The sequence below is a fragment of the Sus scrofa genome, chromosome 13 (genome assembly GCF_000003025.6).
Source record: "Sus scrofa isolate TJ Tabasco breed Duroc chromosome 13, Sscrofa11.1, whole genome shotgun sequence".
In the NCBI taxonomy this organism is placed as follows: domain Eukaryota; kingdom Metazoa; phylum Chordata; class Mammalia; order Artiodactyla; family Suidae; genus Sus; species Sus scrofa.
Window position 1 is genome coordinate 131623530 of NC_010455.5, and position 19133 is coordinate 131642662.

General features: G+C 42.7%; 1 protein-coding gene across 1 annotated transcript in view; it reads right to left on the reverse strand.

Annotated features, from left to right (window-relative positions):
* The window catches only part of LSG1 (large 60S subunit nuclear export GTPase 1), a 30401-nt gene continuing 11268 nt past the window's right edge, over nucleotides 1-19133 (reverse strand). Inside the window, 12 exon segments of the mRNA XM_021070074.1 lie at nucleotides 1-477; nucleotides 2218-2391; nucleotides 3522-3601; nucleotides 4898-5021; nucleotides 5733-5876; nucleotides 6025-6053; nucleotides 6056-6125; nucleotides 6574-6969; nucleotides 11657-11833; nucleotides 13229-13289; nucleotides 18023-18109; nucleotides 18645-18731. Coding sequence (XP_020925733.1) covers nucleotides 298-477; nucleotides 2218-2391; nucleotides 3522-3601; nucleotides 4898-5021; nucleotides 5733-5876; nucleotides 6025-6053; nucleotides 6056-6125; nucleotides 6574-6969; nucleotides 11657-11833; nucleotides 13229-13289; nucleotides 18023-18109; nucleotides 18645-18731 — 1609 coding nt within the window. The 3' untranslated portion in view covers nucleotides 1-297.

The window sequence follows — 19133 nt, forward strand, 5'->3', positions numbered from 1 at the left end:
TCTAAGTGGCAATTTAATTTTAATATTTTTTCAAAAAAACCCCCAGTTACAAATTACTATGCATTTGTGTATGGGCTTACACAAGTAAATACACATTATTCATTCATCTTAGATTCAGCCTTCTTCAGAAGCAGGTTTCTGGGGCTCTGAGATGACTTTGCTAGTCGGAGCTGGTGCTCTGAGGAGTCCCTCTGTCTTGAACTGGCTGCCAGATGTGCTTGTGCATCACAAGGGCAGGGCCCGCCCTATAGCACCATGGATGCACAGTGCAGATGCCATCTCAGCTGAAGCCCAAGTTCACGTATCCAGGTGCTTATAGAGTCTACGACTTTTCTCTTTTTTATTTCTGTTGCCATGTTTTTTCCAAGGCTTCCCAGCCCCCCTCTCAGAGCTCACAGTTGCTGCCATCACCAGGCCACTCCCAGGCTTGTAGCCCATCACAGCCTGGACTCCTTTGGTCAAAGCTCTTACATTTTCCTAGGAAATAAAAGAAAATATTATTTGCATTGTCAGCAGTCTCCTTTGGAGGATTATGGAAGATCCAAGATAGTGGACTTCTATCTCTCACTGGTTCTCCTTCTCCCCATTCCTTAAATGACAAGTTACTCAGTTTTTATCTTCAATTCATTTTCTTTGTCCTCAACTTTGTTTAGTCCCATAGCTTCAAATACCATGTATAACTAGACTGGTAATACCAACTTTTTTTCTGGAATTCTCTCTTGATATCAAAATTCAATCTGTCACAACCCACAGTTAGTTAAGAGCTGACTCTCCATTCTTTTCCGCTAGTGGTTCAGAATCTGCCCAGCCCGAAGATGGAACATGCTGCCTTCCTCATCTGTCACATAACGTCAGGCTCTAAGTCTGTGGATTCCAGTCCCTAGAACTCTGCATACCCTTCCCGTCTTTTCCATCCCTCCTGCTCTCACGGGAGGTATTCATCAGCCTTCCTGAGACACTCAGGACTACCTGAATCCAGTGTCCACACCTCCAGCAGAGCTCTCCAATCTGCACCACTCTAGTCCTGTCCTCACTGATCTCCGACGGCCCGCTGTAGCCTGGGGAATCAAGTTCATGTTCCCGTATATGGAATATAAGGACTTATATCATGGGCCCTTTACTGGAAGAACCCAAACTCCCATATCTTTTTGCCTCTGTCTATGCTACTCTTGCCTGGAAAGTTGGCCTTCATCATTTCATCCAAGGGACACCTTTTTTTTTGGTCTTTTTGCCTTTTCTAGGGCTGCTCCCATGGCATATGGAGGTTCCCAGGCTAGGTGTCTAATTGGAGCTGTAGCCACCGGCCTATGCCAGAGCCACAGCAACACGGGATCCAAGCTGCGTCTGCGACCTACACCATAGCTCATGGCAATGCCGGATCCTTAACCCACTGAGAGAGGCCAGGGATCAAACCCGCAACCTCATGGTTCTTAGTCAGGCTCGTTAACCACTGAGCCACGAAAGGAACTCCCAAGGGACACATTTTTATTTGCTCCTCAAAGTCCAGCTTAAATATCACTTCTTTTCTATAGCTTGGCTAGAATGCAGAGAAATTAGAACCCTCAAACACTGCTGGTGGGGGTGTACTATGGTGCAGCCGCTATTGGAAAGTTTGGCAGTACTCAACCAAACTTCACATGGAGTTCCCACGAGACCCAGCAATCTCACTTCTAAGAGAGAAATGAAGTATATGTCCACACGAAAACCCACACATGAATGTTCACAGTAGCATTATTCATAATTGGCAAAAAGTGGAAACGACCCAAGTGTACACCAACTGATAGACAGATAAACAAAATGTAGTCTAGCCACTCAATGGGACATTATTTGGCAATACAAAAGAATAAAATAAAATACTGATACATGGATGAACCTTAAAGCCATTCGTCTAAGTTAAAGAAGCCAGTCACAAGGGACTACATACTGGATGACTCTATTTATACGAATAGACAAATCTTTACATAGAGAAGGTAGATCAGTGGTTGGCAGGGGCTAGGGGGAGAGGGCAATGCAGAGTGAATGCTAAAGGGTACAGTCTTTCTGGAATGATAAAAATGTTCTAAAATTAGATAATGGTTATGGTTACACAACTCTGAATATACTATAAACTAGTGAAATTTAAAAAGGTGAATTTTATGGTATGTGAATGGGATTTCAATAAAGCTGTTAGACAAAATGTCTTGGATCAAAAGTACACGAAAAACTTTTAAAACTTACTTGATGGAAAAAAGTTTTGTCCACTACATTTTCAATCTGATTTGCTTTTTTATTTCTGCCTGGTGGCATTTTTACTTCCCCACCATTCGTTTTGTTCTCTAGGAGTCGCTGGTATTGATGCTGAAAGGTCACGGGATCTCTCCCAGGAGGAGGGTGACAGTACAGGAGTTTGCCCTGCAAAGACAACACGAATGGTAACGGCGCATCCTCAGGGCCAGCTGTGTGAAGTCCAGAGGGCTCTCCACGGGGCACACTCGCATGGACCTTTCTGCCTTCCGATTAAGCTCAGTGAATTGAATTTTTGGTCAACTGTAACCAAAGAGTCCTAATACCCAGATGATGGTCCTTGGTGTTCTAGAGGCCTGGCTCTTCCCACAGCCCCACACTAGAATGCAATCTTTCTTCTCTGTGCCCCCCACCCCTTACCTTATTTAACGTATGCTTCAGTACATGGATAGGATTATACTTGAAAAGAACATTTCTCAAAACAAAAGCCGTGGGCTGGGGCATGGGTTCAGAGGGGTCGAACCCTGGCCTGGGAACTTCCACGTGCCACAGGTTTGGCCAAAAAACAAACAAACGAAAAAAAGCCAGGACACAGTTGGACAGTGTGGCTGTACTCACTGGGCCTGCCACAGTGGTCCACAGGGTGCAAATCTATCTCTTTCCACCATAAACACGCTAAAAACTTTTTTTGGGGGGAGGGGTGAGCGGGCATGTGGCATACAGAAGTTCTGAGGCTAGGGGTCAAATCAAGCTGCAGCTGCCAGTCTACACCATAGCCACAGCAACACCAGATCTGAGCCGGGTCTACGACCTACACCACAGCTCGTGGCAATGCCAGATCACCAACCCAATGAGTGAGGCCAGGGATCGAACCCACTTCCTCATGGATACTAGTTGGGTTTGTTTCCACTGAGCCACAATGGGAACTCCAAACTGGTTTTTTTAAACTCATCTTGCCCATTCTCCAGTTTTACAAATGGTAAATGACTCATTTATCCATATAAATATTCTATGAACCATTTTCTTCCTAAATTAAAATAAAAAGAGGGAGAGAGAAAAGAGACAATGGCTGTTCTCTTTTATTTCCATGCTCTGATGATGACGTATTGACAAGAGGCGGGGATAAAAGGAAATTCTCACAACCAAATCCATCAAAAGAAAAGAGACTCTAACTCCAGTTATAACAAATCAATGAGAAAATATCTCCATAATAACTCAGCTGGTTGCCATCACCCTAAACACAGGTTGTGGAGAAAGAAGACCGACTGATTCAGGAGAAACAAGGAAGGGTGACTCACATTGACGTAATCCTTCAAGATGTACCGTGCAGATCGAGGTTGGTCTGGCTGTCCATGTGCGGTCATGAATCCTCGCATGTCTGTGAGGAGAAAGGAATTTTGCAAAACCTAGGTTAGAAAACATCGCAACAAATAACTGAGGTGATAGAAGTTTAGTCTTTTCTGTTACTACACTGTGCATTCTTACTCTACCTTAAAAAAAAATCAATTAATGATGTAGAAATTATTTTGGTTAGCATTACAAAATCAGATAATCCAGGAGAAGAGACTATACTGCTATATCTGAATGTTTGACAACTACCTAGCATCACACTGTGACAGGCAACCCGTCTCTACTCCAGTTATTTCTTCCATCTCTTGATTCTAAATATTGATTCAAGGAGGCTACTTGCAGAGTGCAGTGTATATTGTCAATATTATTAGCAAAACCACAAGTGACAGAGCAAATTGCTTAATGATATATCTACAGTTTCCCAAACATACAACAAAGATCCCTTTGATACTAACTCGATTAGAAGGGAGGAGCAGAGCACAGTGGGTAAGAACATGGGCTTGGACAGGTTCAAAATTCAGCCCCTTCCTGTACTAGCTGCGTGTTGGTTCTTTCAGATTAGAAGTAAATAGTCTGAAATTCTAGGTCACAGTACACACAAAAATACATTCAGGCAGATGAAAAATCCAAAGTTTTCTCTTTTTTAAACAAAGGCATTACAGGAAAACAGTTTTCCCCAAATAAAACACCAAACCCAACCAAACTAAGAGGGACAAAAAAGCAAAACAAAAAAACAAAAACAAGGGACTGATGGAAGGGGAACCAAGCTCCAGTCTTCCCCAGTCTCTCAGGGCTTTCCTGTCACTCTCCCCTCAACTCTCCTACCCGGCTCTGATATGCATATTCAATTTCTTCCCAATATCCTTTTGGAAGAAGACTCCAGAAGAAGCCAACATAGCCTTAGATCAGAACCCCTGTGTCTACACTTGGGTCCTAGGCCCTCTATGGAAGGGCCCTGAGCCCAGGAGAGCACAGAAGATGTGCCTCCTAGGCACTCGTTTCTACGATGAAGACCTGGGGAAGAGCAAAGGATTCAGAGCGTCTCCTCCTCTAACTGTAAAAAGCACTTAACACTGAAATAAAGTATCACTCGGGCAGCAGCTGGCTCTCCCTTCTTCACTGTTGGGCCTCGAAACCACCACCGAGCCAGCTACCTGGAGGCCGCTTTGTGGGCAAGACCAACGGGACAACAAAAATATCAATGCTGGAAAATGACATGATAAATGCTAAGGAAAAATTCTGAATCCGTATTCTTGCCGGGTACTTCTCTCAATAACTCTCTTGTTATTTTTTGTTCATGTTTTTAAAATAAATCACAACTCACATCCATAAGCTGTCAAGAATTCTTCTGATGTTGGCGGTCGATGGGGATCTTCATCCTCTCTAGGCTTTATGATGTCAATGCCGTATGTAGCTTCTAAAACACGTCTTGGAATATTCTGGCAAACGTAAGCTTGTCAAGGAATCCGTTCCTTTGAAGGACCCCCTCCTCTTCCCAATGGCATCTGATACATGCTTCTAAGAATGCAACCTTTTCACCTCCCCAAAGGAGAAGTATGATTTTTCATTAACTTAAAAAGACTTCTCCCCTCTCTCTCTCTTTTTTTTTTTTTTTCGTCTTTTTGTGATTTCTTGGGCCGCTCCTGCGGCATATGGAGGTTCCCAGGCTAGGGGTCGAACCAATATAAGCCAATATAAGCCTTGGGAAAACTTCTCTTTGAGTCACCACAGCCACAGCAACGCGGGCCCCGAGCCTCATCTGCAGCCTACACCACAGCTCATGGCAACACCGGATCCCTAACCCACTGAGTGAGGCCAGGGATCGAACCCGCAACCCCATCGTTCCTAGTTGGATTCTTCAACCACTGAACCATGACGGGAACTCCTACCCCCCTCTTTTAAACAAAGCCTCATACCCCAATCATCACTTCCAAATAAATCCTCTTCAAATATTACCTCTGAAACAGACCTTGAGGATGACACATTTTTACCTGAATACACTGCAGGTTTGTGAGATGATCCTAATTCAGAGATAAAGCGCAGTCTGTTTCACCTATGTAAGGAGTGATTATTTTTTCCTCTCCTGTCTCTTACCCAGATTTTTTCTTAAGCTCTAATACACAGGTAACAACCACATTCTGGCGCAGCACAAAGGATATTAGTGATATGGCTGGGACGTGATCTCTCATCTGGTCAATCGGGAGGATCCCACTGCAGATCATCTCGGCTTTGGTAGAGACAAAGGATGGCATCACCAGGCCGGGGCAGTCACATAAGCACAGGCCAGGTTCCACATAGAGAGTCTGAAAGACAAGTAAGAGGTCCATGCAGGGCATGCAGCAGAGGAAGGAGAAGAAGAGCGAGCGGCACACAAGTGGCAAAGAACTTCAGAAAACACCCACAGGGAGGAATGGGCTGAGAAGGAAGCACAGAGGCGATGCTGTGAAATACCTGAAAATGCTTGGTGTGGCCGGGTGTGCAGACACAGATACTTTCTTGTTGCCCATGATGGTGTTGATCGTTGAACTCTTACCAACGTTCGGGTAGCCCACCTAGAAGAGACCGAAGGAGCGTCTACAGTAGAAAGTGGCAAGGATCCAGGACGCCAAAAGCCTGCCATATCGACAAAGCCCACCTTATCTACAAAGCCCGTCTAAAGGTAAGAACACTGGGCCAGAGGCCTGAAGGCAACCTTATGAGTTCTCATCCTAGGAGCTCTTGTAAGTCAGGTGACAGGTTAGGGAGGAACTGGGACCAGACTGTAGAAGACAATTAACAGAAAGGGGGTGTAATCAATATAAGCCTTGAGAAAACTTCTCTTTGAGTCACCCCTGCCCGTCACACAGCCTGCTGCCACGATGCCCGTGGGCTACAGGAGGGCCTCAATGTTCCCTATGATGCCCGAACGTGACTGACTGGTCTCTGGGGCTCCCATGCAGCTACCAAAGAAGGGGGAATACAGACCCTCATGTAACAGTCCTGTCACATAGGTCACCTTACCAGCCCAACAGTCAGCTGTCCATCCTTCACCTTCTTTCCAGAGTGTAGCTGCTTAAAGATCTCCAGTAATTCTTGTTTGGATACCAGGTGGCTAAAATTGTGTATCTGCCTCTTCTGCGGGGTTTTCCTTTCTTGGGCCTCAGAATCTATAGCACAGCTTTCCTTCCAGTCCTGGCCACGGGCCTCCTCGTCCGGGTCGCTGCCCTCTTCTGAACACGTCTGCCAGTCTTCCTCCTCCTCCCGACAGTCCTCATACTCACTGTCACCCTCGTCACTGCTGGCAGCTTCACTACTCGGAAGGTGTTCAGTCTCACTGTGTGGAAGTTTGGTCTCGTCGCAACTGGAGTTTTCAACCTCAGTTGTGATGGCTTCTCCAGGGTCTCCATTCACTTCTGCCTGATGAAATAACAGAAACCACAACAGGTCAGTACTGTGTAACAACTACGCCCCTCACTCTGCTCAAGGTCGGTTATCTAAGATGAACAGAAGACAAGAGAATGTTATGAATGAGAACAGAAAAGGTGAATAGAGGGAAGAGACGACACAAGCCTTTCAACTCGAGGACACAACCAAACTTTCAACAGCGGTGACTCTGAAAGGTGGACCTTCCCTTTGTACATTTTTGTATTATTTGAACTTTGTACAAAGAACATGTGTGCTTCTTTTTTTTTTTTTTTGGCTATGCCTACGGCATGTGGAATTTCTCTGGCCAGGGACTGAACCCATGCCACAGCAGTGAACCCAGCCACTGTAATGATGCTGGATCCTTAACCCACTGAGTCACAAGGGAACTCCTGCATTACTTTTCTAATAGATAATTCTTTCATCTATTAAAAGAAAGGCTTCGAAAAGTCTTTGTCGAGCCAAATTCCTTGGCAGTACATTATTTTGTAATGGGTTGTAGAATAAAACAAAGCATTTTTCATTAACAATAAAACATTTACCATTCTCTTCTCTGCACAAAGCAAGAGGGGAATAAAATGTAAAGAGCTTCATTTTACCTTTGTGTTTTCAAGGACAGTGGTTCTATAGTGAGAGAAACTGCTATCCTTTTATATAACTGTCTTTTAAGAAATATTATAAAGTATTATTTATTGCTTTCACTTCCGTTTTCATTGTTGTCTTTTTCTTTTTGGCTACATCTGTGGCACGTGGAACTTCCCGGGCCAGGGACTGAACTTGCATCACAGCAGTGACAATGCTGGATCGTTAATGCATTGTACCGCAAGAGGACACCTATAACTGCCTTTAACAAATCATAGCACCTTGGAGCATAGCTCCCTGTGTGTGAAATGTGAGGGCAACAAAACTCAATTCTGTGTGTAGAAATTATTCACCAACCAATGATTTCCTTTGGAAGCAGAAAGGTAAAAAATCACTTATAATTCATGGGTGTGTTAATCCTTCTGAATTCCTACTGATAACTAAGCAGAAATAAGGCAATTTAGAGTATTACCAATTTGTATCAACAAGTGTGAACTGGTTGGAATTCAGAAGTGATGCAAACCTTCTATCACTTTCAAATAATCTAGTGTTAGAATGAATAGCCACCACAGAAGAGGACATGATGAATTCAGTTAAATAGGTATCCTATATTTTAGGAAAGAGATAGTTAAAAAAAATGTCATGGGAAAAAGGTATGATTTCATTGTCATGCCTAGCAACTCAAACAGAAACATGGAATTGGAAGCAATTTCTTTTCTTCCTTTCTTTTCTTTCTTTTTTCTTTTCTTTTTTTTTTTTTTTTTTTGCTTTTTAGGGCCGCACCTGCAGCTTATAGAAGTTTCTGGGCTAGGGGCTGAATTGGAGCTGCAGCTGCCAGCCTACACCACAGCAACAACAATGTGGGATCTGAGCCAGTTCTTTGACCTTTACCACAGCTCACAGCAATGCCAGATCCTTAACCCACTGAGCCACAATGGAAACTCTAGGAATTTCTATGATAAATGAACAATGAGTGTAAAGAAGCACACAGTGGTGTGCTCTTCTGAATCATTTAAAAATATGGGGCAGAACACAAGAACGTGAACTGAACATAGATGTGTGTTAGGAAAACTAAGGCTGGGTGTGGCTTAGGTTCAGGAAAAATGGTAAAAGGCAACCAAAGGACTTTGCAAGATAAAGTCAAAATAAAAAGGGAAAAGTCAATTTTTTGGGGAATACAGTGCAATTTAACATATGACCAAGAGAAAACCAAGGTACTCAATTAAAAAAAAAAAAAAGTTCTGTTTTTTAAAATAAGAATGCTTACACAACTGTAGAGGAAGAACCAAACTTCAGATAAGTGAGAAAACACTGAATATCTATTTTTAACAAGTTCATGTTTGATACTCAAATGACAGCTGTGATGACAGATGTGACACCACAAGAGTAGCTGGTATCTCGACTTGAGAAATCATGAATAACGGGGATTGCACGAGATTTGGGAGGAATAAAAGGGGTTCAGTTTTTAAAAAGGAAGAATGAATAGCTTTCACAAACCAGACACTGTTAACCCAGAGTCTGACAGTGAAACAAGTTAGCTGGTGAGCTGGTCAGCAACGGAGGCAGCAAAAGTTTCCTGTGAGCAGATCATGCAAACAAATTCCACTTGCTTTTGGAATCTAGTACTGGGCTGATAGTTCAGGGAATGCTGCAAATGTAGCCACTAATCCCTTTCCCATTTTTGATGGTTATGGGGTTAGTGCATGAGGGCTGAGTGATATCTAGTAAAAAACATTAAAAAAACTTCACCAAGACATTGACCTCCAGGAGAGATTTGCAACAAGTAATGGTGAAAAGGACAAGCTATGAAGCCGGGCTGCCTGAGGATAACAAGCACTCACACTCATTATGGAGAAGATAAAATGAATGAAACATAGAAGGTACTCAGAGTAAGTTCCCTATGGGTTAGTTTTTTTTTTTTTTTTTACTAACAACCGAACTATTGGAATAATTATTGTTACATCCTTTCAAATACATCTGTATTCATCATATTAAAATGCTTGGTACTGAGTGCGTGGTACGTCCACGTAAGCTCATGGAGTTCTAGCCTTGGCCCCAATCTACTCCATGTTATCAACGCTGGAAAGAATATATAGAAAGGCAAACATGAAATGTGCAGATGGTTCACAGCTAGAAGAAGAGAAAAGCAAATGGCATATTCAAAATAAACTCTACCCAGTTCCCAAATCACTGACAGTTAAGAGGAATAGTACTGTCCTATGCTGAACTAAAAACAAAATGAAAAACATTCCTCACGTGTAAGATTGGACGATCTCCTTAGAAGTCTTTTAATTATCTCAGGGTGCGGTTGTTCACAGATTCAATGAGCCAAGAGCATAAGCTCCTTTGAAAGGGGTGAATTAACAAAAACTCTGTATTACTGGGAGTATCCTGATCACAAGAAATCAGAGCACATGCCCTGGGCAAACCACACCTGGAATAATGTACTCAATCAGCTGCCACCCATTTCAGGGGTTATCCTGACACAGGCAGCTTCGCACTCTGGGCAGTGAGTGCTCCAGAGACTATGTTCCATGAGGAATGGGAAAGCAAAAAACACAACTTCTGCAGTTCCTGTCATGGTGCAGCAGAAACGAATCCAACTAGGAACCATGAGGTTGCAGGTTTGATCCCTGGCCTCTCTCAATGGGTTAAGGATCCGGTGTTGCCCTGAGCTGTGGTGTAGGTCGCAGATGCAGCTTGGATCCCGCATTGCCATGGCTTTGGCATAGGCCGGCGGCTATAGCTCCAATTAGACCCCTAGCCTGGGAACCTCCATATGCCACAGGTGAGGCCCTCAAAAGACAAAAACACACACACGCACAAAGCAACCTCTGCAGAAGAGAGAACATGGGGACAAAGGAAAAGGCCTGAGACCAAAGCTGGGGAAGCTTAGTTTCAGTGGACGTTCTCCCCCGGAGACAGGAGGAATGAGACACCTGGTCTCTGCCATTTAGAGAAGTCACAGAGAGTCTTCCTCCCAGAGTTAGATCTCACTAACTCGTGAGCTCACTAAGGGGATGGCTAAATTCATAGACCAAGCTCGGCACACCAGTCAATTAATGGCTGATAAACAGAAATAAAAGGAAAGGAGGTGAATAGGAAAAGATATTAGATATTACTTTACCTCTCTTTCAGCTCTAACATTCTATTACTAATTTTTTTCATAGGTGGTTATTGTTAATTTTTACTCGAAAATAACCCTCAAACTGTTTCTGTAAAATGTGGGTTAAGAGATAGAGAAAACAACATGCTATATCTTAATTAGGATTATTTTATTTCTTTGTTTCCAAAACAAAGTCAAAAGAGATTCCAGGAGTTCCTATTGTGGCTCAGTGGTTCATGAACCCGACTAGGGTCCACGAGGACTTGGGTTCAGTCCCTGGCCTTGCTCAGTGGGTTAAGGATCTGGCGTTGCCGTGAGCTGTGGTGTAGGTTGCAGATGTGGCTCGGATCCTGCGTGGCTATGGCTGTGGTGTAGGCTGGCAGTGGCAGCTCCTATTTGACCCCTAGCCTGGGAATCTCCATTATGCTGTAGGTGTGGCCCTAAAAGGACCAAGAAAAAAAAAGGAGATTCTAGAGGGGATAAACAGCAAGGTCCTACTGTAGAGCACAGAGAACTTTATTCAGTGCTCTAGGATAAACCACAATGGAAAAGAATGTGTGTATATATATGTATGTATAACTGAATCACTCTGCTGTACATCAAAAAGAAATACCATAGCATTGTAAATCAACTATACTTCAATAAAATAAAAGATCTAATCGAATCCAGAGAAGTTACTACATTTAGTTGTTTCTGTCTTAAAAGCAATTACAAGGTCATTATGAAACTTGATATACAATTGTCCACCTAAAATTTAAAAAAAATGAAGAATTATAGCTAATATTGGTGTGTAACATAGAGCCTTGGGATAGCAGACTATTTGACAACCAGAGAAAGCAACCCTGTGACTCATTTTTCTGTAAGTCATCCTATCAGCACTTATGGAAAAAATAAATAAATAAATAAACCCCCACGAATCCATGATACGAAAAAAACAAACACAGCACATTGACCAGAAACTGAAACCCACCCTGAAAAAACCGCCCAGGTTACCTTAGAGTCACCAGTCACTTGAATGGCTTCCGCAAGAGCTGACCAGAAAATGACCTTCACATTTTCCTTTTCGAAGAATTCGGCCCAGGCACTCCGCTGCTCGGCCGTCAGTAAGTCTGCCTTATTTATCAGAATGACATTCTCCTTGTTGTCATCGAGTGACTTCACATAACACTCCTAGGCCAGACAAAGATATTTAGATCTCTCTCCAAAAGGAAAAAAAATTAGGCAAGTAATATTGAAGACGTCCAGCTCTGACTTAAGGTTATTACTCACAGTTTTAAATCTTTTCTAAAGACTTTTAATCATGGTACATTCTATGGATCTTTTCAGCAAGCTTTGAAGTTAGGTCACATATTGAAATACTCGTCACATAAAAAACTGGAAAGGGTCAAAAGAAATACTCTCCTGCCCTGTATTATAGGTTCTTATTTCTTCAAATTATATAGTACCTCTCTTTAATAATGCTAAGTCTTTTCTTTCTTTCTTTTTTGGCTTTTTAGGGCTGCATCCGCAACATATGGAAGTTCCCAGGCCAGGTAGGGGTCAAATCAGAGCTGTAGCTGCTGGCCTACGCCACAGCCACAGCCACACCAGATCCAAGCTGCGTCTGCGACCTACACCTCGGCTCATGGCAACGCCGGATCCTTAACCCAACTGAGCGAGGCCAGGGATCGAACCCAAAACCTCATGGTTCCTAGTCAGATTCATTTCCTCTGAGCCACGACGGGAACTCCCTAAACTGTTTCTTTTAAACAAAGTTAAAGAACCACATAACTAGTAGATCTGTCAGCCAATGGGGACTATTTTCAAGCCAAGTGATGATAGCCAATAATAATCTCACCTTTTAATGTAAAAAATAGTTTTGAAGTCCAAAAGGAAAACAAGACCCAGTGATTAAATTAATTCCCAAGTATTTAGCTCCCCACTAAGAAATACCCCAAAAGTACAAAAGCTGAATTAGTAAGTCTCCCCACTAAGATTTTTATTATTCACTGATGGATTTCAAAGTAATCAGGACTATTCCTACTATGGTCCTCGAACAGAAATGGGAATACTTTATGTGCGTTCAGTGTCTTATTAAATCAAAGCCTGTGTTAACATTATTTCATGTGATCCTCACACCTTAATTACTACCCCCTGTGGTGTTTTACAAACTTAGTTCACTTGTAAAATACCACCGAGGGTAATAACTATGGTGTGAGAAGAAAAAACTTGGATGGATAAGGAAAGGGATCAGGCAAATGCTAAAGTGAGCAAAATGCTATTTTGACTGGTCTCTTAAAAAATGAGAAACACTGGCAAATGCCTATTAACAGAGTGGCTTTTTAACCAAAAGCTAGAAAGTTCAAGTGTTGGTGGCTTCTTGCAGATGGAAACAATTATCTGAGCAGAGAAAACATCTGTCTAAAGGGCCCCACAATGCAAGCTCCTGATCTGGCGAGGAGCAGGATGCCTGATTAAACAAAGCTAGAGGAGAGCTCAAAAAGTCTGCCTAGAGCCACTACTGTCGGGGTGCTGTCCCGGTGCTGCCCAAGGACTTAAGCGTGAATCATGTCACACTTTACTTACCAAATCTTCACACCTAAACAGGAGTGGATTTCGAGCATCTACTATCTGGACCACGATATCACTGAAAAACAAATGCAAGATAAACAGTGACTATGGAGTAATCGCAGCAAACACTTTCCATATATGAGGCACTGATATACTTAACTTTTAAAAGGTACAATTAGTCCCAGTTTACATGAGGAAACTGAAGCTTAGAACAGTTAAATGGCTTGTTCAAGGTCACCAGCTACTAAGTGATGGACCTGGAATAGGAACTCGACACTCTGGACCAGAAGCCATGCTCATAATCAAAACATTCTCCCATTCTTCGTACAGCCTAGAGAGGCTCTGAGGATGCTTTATTGCTAACACTTTTAACTGTATCTTCTAGTAAATTCTCCTGGAGAGACAACGGTATTTCAAAGGCTTCAATCCAAGTTGAGGTCTACTGTATACTCAGTACCTAGTCTACACTTGTTAAGGCCTCAAAAAAAACCCCTAATATAGCACCTGCTCACAGCTGCCACTATTAAAGCCTCTATCTTATTTAAACCCAGGGCTGATAAGAGAAAGTGTGTATCTAGCAAATTATCATCTGCCAATTTCCAAGAATGTGTTTCAATGGCAAAAATACAGAACAGCAAAACATCCACTGAAATTGATACAGTGAAGCAGGAATGAGTCCAACTCCTTCCATCACTTATAAGCAGATGTAGCATTTGAAAACTTTCCGTGACTGACAGCAAGGCCCTCCAGTCCCTCCCAGATGCAGTAGAGACCTCAGCAGCCCAGCACTGAGAATAAACACCTCGCTTCTTCTGCAGGATCCCCTGTGGCGAGGAAGGATGCTTCACAGGCAGCTCTGACTGCCCTGGAAGGAAACAAGCAGTGGTACTACCACCTTCCAGCAGTCTCCCCCAAATCCATACCTAGTTAGCTTTCCTGAGGTAATGCCTATCCAACTATGCTGAACACCAAGGAAATACAGTGAATAAAGGTTAGCATATAGGGCAGGGCTTTTGACAAGGTACATCTTCCTTCAGAATAGTTCCTTTCTAGCATAATCTTGTGACTCAAAGAAACTCATAGACTTACTGATTTATGACAAATTGCTTTTACATTCTCTAGCTAAGTGGGTCCTAGCATGTCCTTCTTCAAGATGGCATCTGCTGCTTTCAAACTGCGCGGATTTAACAGTAAATGCAAAAATGACTGCCAAAAATGGACAAAGCCTAATGAACTAAAACTACAGGGTCCAAGGAGTTCCCAGTGTGGCTCAGTGGGTTAAGAACCCAACTAGCAGCCATGAGGATGTGGGTTTGGTCCCTGGACTCGCTCAGTGGGTTAAGGGTTGGGTGTTGCCGCAAGCCGTGGCATAGGTCGGCAGCTGCAGCTTCGATCTGACCCCTAGCCTGGGAACTTCCATGTGCTGCAGGTGAGGCCCTAAAAATAAATAACTAAAACCACAAGGTCCACAAATATTATGTCCACCCACCAAACATGAAGAAAGAGTGGCTGGTTTAGACATAGCAGTAAGAAAAGACCTGGTAAGACAGCAGTCCTTGTGTGCTCCATTAGGATGCAGAGTGAAGGGCCAGCTGTGTCCCGGGAAGGGCAAGGGTGATGCTGCACTATGGAAGTGCCTTGTCTTACTGGAACATAGCTCTCTGCCTCAGTGCCTCGGCAGTTTCTTGTATTTCACTGACATGTTACACATCAAATCTCTTCTAATAACTGCTCCTGAAATTAGAGGCAGATGGCGTAGCTAGTCTGTTACCAAACAGGGGACATCTGCTGTACTTCTGTATCCTATCAATAAATATTTCCTGTTAAAAGGCACAGCAGTAGTCACTTTATTGATAGATATTTGTATGTAACTAAGATCCACTTCCATGTGATATACAAGGTATTCCTTGAGTCAGAAATGTTCTCTTATAAAAATACAGAGAAACATTGCATGATGAAAGTAACAGAGCAAGTGGTGCTGTAATACAATTGAAGCTAGAAATTTCAAAAAATAAAGGCTCACTCTGGTGAGACAAATTGCTTAATTAGGGGTATAAAGAGCAAGGGAAAGGGGAGTTCCTGTTGTGGTGTAGAGGAAACAAATCTGACTAGTATCCACGAGGACGCAGGTTCGATACCTGGCCTCGCTCAGTGGGTGAAGGATCCAGTGGCTCAGATCCTGTGTTGCCGTGGCTATGGCATAGGCTGGCAGTTATCTGACCCCTAGCCTGGGAATTCCACATGCTGCAGGTGTTAGGAAGGGCCTTCTTGCTAAACATGGAAGAACACCTATGGTTCCCTCACAAAAGCTACAAAAAATGAAAGTAAAGACTGGAATGCATTAGGAAAAAGAGAAAGAAAGAACAGCAACTAAGAAACGTCAGCCCAGTGAGAAGCAGGCCCATTTATGCCCCAGAGCTCTGGGAAAGCTCACGATCAGGAGCATCAGATCCCGTTTTTTGAAAGGGCAAGGGTGAGGTATCGGACTGAAATAATGTTGAACAGGGAGCTATTAGGTCCACCCCCTGTGCCATTCAGCCAGGCAGCCACGTTCCAACCCACAGCACCTCAACCGGGTACTCCAAGAGCAGAAGGCCAGGGGTTACTGGAGAAAATGAACCTCAGATGCTCCAGAACTGGGGCCTCAAGGACAGGAGAAGGTGGGAAAGAGGTGTCATACTGAAGAGGGGATTAAACATAAGCCTACATCCCAAACGGTGAACACGCCCAGCCCCTTGGTATTACACCACGGCCTTTAGCCCCCATTCTTGGCAGATCGCTCCTCTTTAAAAAACTGGCTGATCCTAAGGAAAACAGCCCTAGACACTAACACCTTGGGCTATTTCAAAAAATAAAACTGATCCCTGCTTAGTCACTGTACAGTGAAGTTCAAACAGTTGGCAAACTCCACCCAAACAAAAGTCCTGTCAGTCAGCTTTGTAACATTTTATGCTTAAATACAAAAAGACAAATATCACTTGACATCTGCAGAAGGCCTCTCACATAAAGGTCATAAACCAGAATAAACAGAAAAAAAGGAATGCAGAGGAGAGACAGACAGTAAGGGAAGTAGGAGAAAATCTGGAATTAAAAAAAATAAATTACTTAAGTGTGCAGAGAGGGGCATTCCCTCCAGGTTGAGGTTTCAGTATTTCACATTGTTACCATTTCTCTTTGGAAATAAGAAAACAGACATTTTTGGAGTTCCCATCCAACTAGGAACTGAGGTTCGGGTTCCATCCCTGGCCTTGCTCAGTGGGTTAAGGATCTGGCATTGCCGTGAGCTGTGGTGTGGGCTGCAGAAGCAGCTTGGATCCCGAGTTGCTGTGGCTGTGGTGTAGGCTGGCAGCTGTAGCTCGGATTAGACCCCTAGCCTGGGACTCTCCACATGCATGGGAGTGGCCCTGAAACCCCCTGCCCCCCTCCCCCACCAAAAAAAACCAGACCTTTTCAGCAGTACACACTCTAACTGCTAATGAGGCACTGAAAGAGATTAGTTCACTCTGGTCCCCATGAGAATCACACTGTGTCTTCCCAAACCCCATTCAAGTCTGCATAGAGCTCTGCAATCAGCAGCAAGCTCCCCCCTTTCTCAGGCTTAGAGATTTGCCCTGCTACTCTGACCTCCTCACATCCTAGGCCAACAGCTCTCTATGCTCTGAGGGAGGAAGCTGCAAGGAGAGGCACATAAATGACTTTTTATTTAAAAAAATATAATTCACATATCATAAAATCCATCCTTTTTTAAAAAAAATAAAATCCATCCTTTTAAAAGTGTACAATTCAGAGGTTTTTTAGTATATCCACAGTTACACAACCATCACAACTATCTAATTCCAGAACATCTTCCTCACCCTAAAAAGAAATGTCAGTAACTACAAATTTAATCCAAGTCCTTTTTTTGGTAATGATGCTAACTGTGCTAATATTCTTTCCTGAGAATGCCAGTTAAAGTGTCCTGCTTCCTAATGTTCTAACTGGGGATATTTTATGGATTTAAAAATATGGTGGTCCAGCGGTTACAGATTTGGCATTGTCACTGCTGTGGCTTGGGTTTGATCCCTGGCCCAGGAACTTCTGCATGCTGTGAGTGTGGCCAAAAAAAGGAAAAAAAACCTATAGGCTCCTTGTTAAAAACATCATTCCAAATATAAGGTTCATTTATAAGAATAAATAATTCATATACTCTTTCATAAAAATAAAAACCTTTTAGCTACGACAAAGAGGTGAGATTGGAGAGCTGATTCATCAACTTCTAAGAATCAGGACATGGAGAAGACCAAAATCTTCCATCCATTCTCAACTTATCAAAGTCCAACTAAAAGAGATCACACCTTAGTTTCCCCTAATCTTATTAACTGCTCTAAATCAGCCTGCCACCCTTCTATCTGTAGGAGTCACACTCCACTTTGTATTTTACTAGGAGCTGAGTCACCTTAGTGTAAGGGCTGCATTTCATCCGTATGCCCCTGGTGCTTAGCCTCCCCCATAACATATTTTCTCTTTGCAAGCAGACACCTTCTATACTACCAATAGGAATTCATATACATTTGCTGAAATAATTATGGATGCTTCAGGACTCATCTCACAGAAAAGCCACCATTCTTACAAGCTTATCAATGTATTTAATAAGGAAAAAACTCCCAAATTTTAAAAGAAATGTAGTATTATACTTGCAATTTTTATAATAATTCTTGGTAGGGATTCTGTCCTCCCTTCTGGGCCCATAATCACATATATACAACATCCGACTCTAAGGTAACACCACCACCACATCAGCCTTATAAAAAAAAGAGAACAGTAACCTACCTTCTCTCAATCACCCTCCAGAGCTGACGCCAAAAGTCCAAATTCCTTTCAAATGGAGTCAATATCAGGTTTTGTTCCTCTTCCAATCTGGTTTCAGAATGAGACATTTATAACAGTAAATCTCTGCCAGACTGTAATAGTAGGTCTCAAGTAGTGTAAACACCCAAAGTCATTGTATTAAAAAGTAAGGACACAAATATTAACTATCAAATGATTTTTACATACTTTCTACTTAGTCAATATGTAAATCAAATTCAAATTTTATATTTAAGCCTTTTAAGCTCTGAGGGTTTATCTAGCACACAAAGTGACATTTCTCCCTGACATCTCTTCCTGGAAGAATGTTCCAGAGAGCAGGGATCAGCTCCAGGGTGACTAGTGGCTAGAGAGGAGTATGAAAAGGAGAAAAGGCCAGGAATAGAACAATCAATTCACTATCTTTGGGCAAGGACACATGCACAAAGCAATGCTGTTTACACATACACAGTTTGCACTTATAAAATGAAATCTACCATCTTCCTTTTAAAAGAATAAAGGCTTTAAAATGCAAACAGCAATGCAAGAACACCAAAATGCCTAACTCAGAATTTTAAGGAGAATCTTTGTGTAGACTAACACTCACCGGACAAGCTGACGCCTCCATTCTAGAAAGTTGTCTTTCTCTGCCTGTTTGAGTTCTTCTGGGCTAGTTTTTTGGTCCCACTTTGGTCTGAAACAATCATAAAAGAAAAAAACTTCTACATGAGTTATCAAAATAAAACAATATTTGGATTTAATAATGACTGCTGAGAAAAGCAGAAAAAAAGTGACTACCAAATAAAAAACTTCATATTTAGTAGCCTTGTTATGCCTTTTTTGTTTTTCTTTTTTGTGCTTTTCAGGGCCATACTCTCAGCATGTGGAGGTTCCCAGGCTGGGGGTCCAATCGGAATTACAGCTGCTGGTCTTCGCCACAGCCGTAGCAACATTAGATCCAAGCTGCGTTTGCAACCTACACCACAGCTCACAGCAACACCAGATCCTTAACCCACTGAGGAAGGCCAAGGATCAAACCCTCAACTTCATGGTTCCTAGTCAGATTCATTTCTGCTGCACCACTAAGGGAACTCCT